The 6,000-nt window shown below is 42.6% G+C and overlaps 1 protein-coding gene across 1 annotated transcript in view; it reads right to left on the reverse strand.

The window, feature by feature from the left end:
- Nucleotides 1–5,679, reverse strand: part of gpm6bb (glycoprotein M6Bb) — a 190,910-nt gene extending 185,231 nt beyond the window's left edge. Inside the window, exons 1-2 of the mRNA XM_080204017.1 lie at nucleotides 5,467–5,679; nucleotides 5,181–5,355 (exon numbers count right to left, since the gene is read on the reverse strand). Coding sequence (XP_080060143.1) covers nucleotides 5,181–5,184 — 4 coding nt within the window. The 5' untranslated portion in view covers nucleotides 5,185–5,355; nucleotides 5,467–5,679. The remainder of the gene's footprint in view (nucleotides 1–5,180; nucleotides 5,356–5,466) is intronic.
- Nucleotides 5,680–6,000: the final 321 nt, after the last annotated feature.

The raw sequence follows: 6,000 nt of genomic DNA on the forward strand, positions 1-6,000 counted from the left end.
TAAAATATGTTGAAACTACAAATAAAAAGGACAATAATTGTGCAAGACATGGATGGGATAAATTAAAAGCCAGCATAATGCAGATGCTGTTGTACGAATAATTACAGGCCATTAGGCTCTCAACCTGATGACAGCTCCTTGGCTTCAGTAAAATTTCAATAGTAATTCAAGCATTGAAAGGGGTATACAGCAGAAAGCCCAGTTTTGATAAACAAGTTTATTATGTAAACTTGTGTAACAACTCAGGGTTTATCTTTATACCACATATCTGATACATTGCATTACAATTCATACTTAGGTCTTGAACCCACAAAAATCACAGATAAAGAGGACTACTGGATAAAGGCCCCCACACAGCCGAAGGAACAAGGGAATTAGATGATCAGTGCAAGATTCTATGAAATATTAGACAAGGCTGATTTCTAAGCACTTAGTCAAATTTCAATGCAGGAAATTGTGCTTGCAATACAACAAAACATAGAGAGCCTGGGTGATGCAATTAATTCCAAATACAAGCCAACCAGCAACTGGTCATCTTTAAACCTGATAGCACCACATTTTGAGGATTTTTCTTAAAGAGTTAACTACTGCTGTTGGCTGATGAGCATGTACCATGGGTAGTGCGCGGGTGGTACATATCGCCTCATGGGAGGAAGGTTCAAATGAAGCCACATCAGACTTCCCTCATGTACCTCTAAACAGCCAGCTCCAGAGTGGCACTGAGCATCTTCTAGCCAGTCAGATACCCAGCCAGTGGTGGCTGCAACAAAAGGAGTAGAAACTCAATTGTTGGAAAAAGGCACAAGAAATAAAACTGGGCTCAAAATGACTGCTACATATTCTGTGCTCAATGACAAACAATAAAGTTACAACTATGAAATTTCTCTGGTATCTCACAGAAGTCATACCATAATTGACCGCAATGTAAGGAAACAAAAGGTTTGATGGTGACTTCCCCCCCACAATCTGTGTATCAACTTCAGTCCTGTTTACAACTGAAAATGGAGATCCCCTCACGTTTTCTGAGGTAGCAAAGCAGTCTCAGCTCCAAACTACCAACAAACTCTGGATGCAAGTCAGGTTTGGAGTGCCGCTGAAGTGAAGTGGTGCAAACGGCTTCTACAGAAATTGCATTCTTCCAGAAGCCTGACTTTGAACTTGAGCTGCACGTTTTGCACTAACACTACAGCTATGGTCTGGGTGCACTCTCAGCCAGTTATCTCACACAGGGCAAGCTGAATTCCAAATGAGTTTCTGTGAAATGCGGTCTAATTCCCAATTGAAGCGCTGACCTCCATGAACCACCAACGAGCCTGCAAGTAAATTACCAGGTCAGTGCACTAGATCGTATCCCACAGCCCTCGAATTATTTATCTCCTATTTATCACACATTCGACTATGTACACACACTCCCTCATTTACTGATCCCCATCATTAAGCCAGCCACAAACCATTTCTATTGACTGGCCTTCAGGCTCCAACGTGACCCGATTGTGCTTTCGGTCAACAAATCTGAAAGAGGAGCCGATAATGCACAATGCTAATATGTCAACGTGCTACAGACACAAGAGTGGAAAGGGCTGCGTTCATCACTGTACAATTTCCAACACTATAAATTCCTGACTTTGGCTGGGCCATTCGAAAGAAAATGTTTTATTACCCAGCAAAAGGGATGAAAGAACAAGCCTCCTAGCTGCTGTTTACAAAATTGAACCATTAACGCGAGACCTTCCTCTGAGGTAATGGAGGACAAGACAGAAACCAGTCAATAAACCCTTCACTGGATCAATTGTCTCCCCTATCGTGTACCATAACAGACAGAATATCTGCTATTTGAAATCCCTGATGATCTGTGTTGATCACCATGGTATGGTTCCTGCTGTGACCAAGAAACTGCAAAGGCTTGCGAACATAGTCCAGTCCATCATGCACATCAGCGTCCCATCCACTGACTCTGTCTACACTTCCTGCTGCCTCAGAAAAGCAAGGACCCCATGCACCTCAGACAGACTGTCTTTCACCTGCTTCCATAAGGAAAAAGATACTAAAGTCTGAGAACAAATACCAACCGACTCAAGAACAGCTTTTTCCCTGCCGCCATCAGACTTTTGAAAGGACCTACCTTATATTAAAACTGATCTTTCTCCTCACTCTAGCAGGAACTGTAACACTATACTCTGCACCTTCTCCTTTCCCTTAACCCTATATACTCTATGAATGGTTTGTATACCACACAAGAAACAATACCTTCATTGTATCCCAATTGTGGCAATAATAAATCAAATATTCCATCCCAGCCTGCACCCAAATTATAATCCGAATCCCTGAGGGGTCAGTTTACTCAACATATAGCTGGGCCATACAGACCCAGATAATTGCAACTTTGAATCCCAATTTTTCACTGCATCAGTCACAGTGACAGGGTAATAACCATTGTCTTAGTGCACCTGGAGTGGAAAAGCAACCAGAGTTTTCACAATCACTATCTTGCGATCACATCTGGAAGTGCCAGACAGCTCTTCCCCCTCAAAGGGGAGAGCAGCCTATGGTCATCTGGTACTATGGCAACTATACGTTTTACATTTGAGCGTGTGGACATTCGGGAAGAGGAGGATAGCACTCCACTGTGGCACCATGTGTCAAGTTCATACATAGAAGAACATTCTTTTAATGAAGTACAATGCAAAACCCATCGCTCAACCATTACGAAATAACAAGCAAGTGATGATAACCTGAAACTCACTGTCTATATGGGTGGTGGAAGCAGTGACAATGATTTCAGGGATTGAATAGGCATGAGGGGAATAAACTTCTGAGGCTTCAGGGACAACGCTGGCATGGGTCTTGACTGGATTGCTCTGCAGATTTGATGGGCTAAATGGGAGCCTGGGTCATAATGACTCAAATAGATTTCATCGAGGTGATCAAAACTATGGAAGGTTTTGACACCCTCTCCTTAACTGCTGTGTTTCCAAAGGCAGGAGGATCGATAAATTAAGTATAATTACGTATAATTGACAGAAGAACCAGAGGTGATGAGGAGATTTTACTTTAAGTACAGCGGGTTGTTCTGATCTGGAATACACTGCCTGAAAGAGTGCTGGAAACAGATTCAATAGCAACTTTCAAAAGGGAACTGGATAAAGGAAAAGGCAGCAAGGCTGTGGCAAAATAGCTGGGAGCGGGTCCAATTGGATAGCTCTTGCAAGGAGGCAGCACTAATAGGATGAGCTGAATAGCCACCTTCTGTACTACATGATTCTATGACACCAGGTTCAAACAGAACAGTGATAACCTGGAACAAATAATAATTTCTTTCTCCCCACCCACCCCTTGAAATTTCTATTGTGGAGAAATCATTAGTTACATACCACCAATAACGTTCCATAAGTTTAAGCCAAATTTGATAGCTCCTCAAGAGATGTCATGGAATAAAATAGCACTGCACAGAAAAACATCATTCGGCCCATTGAGACTGCACTAGCTCTTTCAAAGGCAATCCAGTTTGTTCCACTCATTTTGTCATTTAATCTCTTTGCCTTCCATGATACCCACAAACATTCCCTTTTGTTTCGTGTTTCCTTCCCCTGGACTTGTTCAAAACTTGCTACATCTCTAACTTTTTTTCCAGTTCAGTCAAAAGGTCATTGACCTAAAACATTAACTCTGTTTCTTTTTATCCCCCGCAGATATGGCCTAGCCATGCTGAGCATTTCCGGCATTTTCTGTTATTCAGTCCCGCTCGCTTGCTCTTTTTCCATGTCCCTGCAATTTTTTTGCCTCTTTCAATTATCCTCTCCCCCACCCCGAGAATGATGATTGAATACATAGTCACCATCCTTAACAGGTAGTGCATTTTCAATCCAGAGCATGGGCAAAACTCTCTTCCCCTTTTTCATCTTTTTGCCTTAAGTGTGGCCTCTCTTGATAGTGAGACTTCAGCCCAATACACCACCCTCCCCCCCGCCATGTCCCAACAATTGCCCATTCACCTGTCCAACCACCAACCCTGAGGAACTCCTGCATCTGAGAACAAAGTACATCAGGAGACCAATAACAGTATCACACAACTATAAACTAAACCCACAGTACACTGCCTATTATTGCGAGGGGCACTTCTAAGAGAGCTGTGGTCTCTTAAAGTTACATTACAGCTTCACTGAGAAACAACAACAGCTGAGAGAATCATATGGTTTCTGCCCAATAATAAATTCATTAGTAGAACAAATATAAACCAAATCCCAGGGAGACAATCTGTAAATATTTTCACACACAAGGCCTCTTGATAATTCCAGCAGCAATTGGGCATTTGAGCAGATTCCTGTTATTCTGAGCGAAAGTTGCTTTAAAATCAGAACACAATAAGTATAAGATCCAAGATTATCTTGCCAGACACATCTCTTAAACCATATCCTGTTCTATCACAGCTGCCACGAATCAGCACTCTGCCCCTCATTCTTATTAAAAACACGTTTATTTTTATGACATTTGCTTTTAGGTTATAAGTGGATTTGATCAAAAACATCTCAAAGTCTCTTTCTTTTTAAAAAAAATTCCCCCTCCCCCAATCTGGAGCTTATGAATTGAGTTTGATGAAAGACCCTTTAAATCAAAAGAAATCCTTGCAATTTTGAGCAGACAAATCAGACAGCAAATTTATTCCAGTCCCCTCTGACTCACTTATCCCACACATAGGCACAGTCAGCTAGAACCACTTTTATCCCTTGCATTAATGTAGCCCGCGTTTCCCTGGAAATGTAACGATATATCATAAGCGATTCTGAAGTGGGCTCTCCTCCCAGGTACATTCCAGAGGTTCCAGATGTGTCGCTTTCGCGGGGGGGTGGGGTGGGCAAACTTTACAAACCAACACTTTGCAAAGCAGCGCTTGGGCTGCACAAGGAGCGGGGAGGGGAAAAGAGGAGAGGGATTTAACAACATGAAGTTACACTGCAGTCAACCTTATTAATTTTGCAACTTTTTTCTCTCTCTCTCTCTTTCTTAAATCCCGGGTAACGGTCTCTTTTCTTTTTGCAACAAAGGCTTTGCCAGCTCAGTGAGGGGAAGGTTATCCCAACTGCAAACTTCAGCGCTTCTGCACACACACACACACACACACACATACAAAAAGGGGAGAGAACTCAAAACTGTTGAAATGCCCCCCCTGCCTGTGTACTTACCCATCCTGGTGAGCTTGCAAAGGCGAGGTTTGTAGAATGTAGTGGCCCTGCTGCTTCTTGCTGTTGCTGCTGGGCTTTCCTCTCCCTCTCTCTCTGTCTGTCCCTGGTTTGTGAGACTGAGGTCGGGGCGCACACACACCACAGAAAGAAAGGCTGGCTGACGTCAAGCTCCCTGCTGTAGAGAAGGATTAAAACAAAGTCAATAAGAACCCAGCCAAGTTTTGAAGGTTGGGGTTAATGGTTGGGGGGGGGGGGAGCGGAGTGCAATATTACCAGGGTAACTCACCCAGACCAGCAGGAACAAAAACTCTTTCTCAAGAAAATATCAGTGTCACTCAGGGTACCCCCCCCCCCAGATGGCAAGGACTGCCTGCAGAAGCTGGCTGTCACTTGGACAGTTTCACCCGAATACAAATGTGACTCGGTAATAATTGGGGGTGGGGGAAAACAGTGGAAAGACTAAACTTTTTGAGCTGTTGATAGCAGTAAAAATGCTGTACTGCTGGGGATTAATCCAGCGCTGGTCAGCTTTAGACGCTTCAAATAGGATTTGTGATGCAAATGCATTTTACAGTTTTAATTACATCAGTCAGTACGGCTTTCTCCTTCCCTCAACATATAGCTTCTGGAAAGCTAACAAGATAACTGCCCAATAAAAAAAATCAAAGTTTTCCACTAAATGTATATAATTAGAATCTTATATTTAACACATTAGTCTCTACACAAACTTACTTCCTGTCGTCATGTTTTTGTCAACCTTGTAATTATACCGTTATAATTGCAAGATTCTATGTAAACTTGTTACATTTGTAAGTACACT

This window comes from Carcharhinus amblyrhynchos, chromosome 15 (assembly GCF_965287045.1).
Source record: "Carcharhinus amblyrhynchos chromosome 15, sCarAmb.v2.hapA, whole genome shotgun sequence".
NCBI lineage: Eukaryota > Metazoa > Chordata > Chondrichthyes > Carcharhiniformes > Carcharhinidae > Carcharhinus > Carcharhinus amblyrhynchos.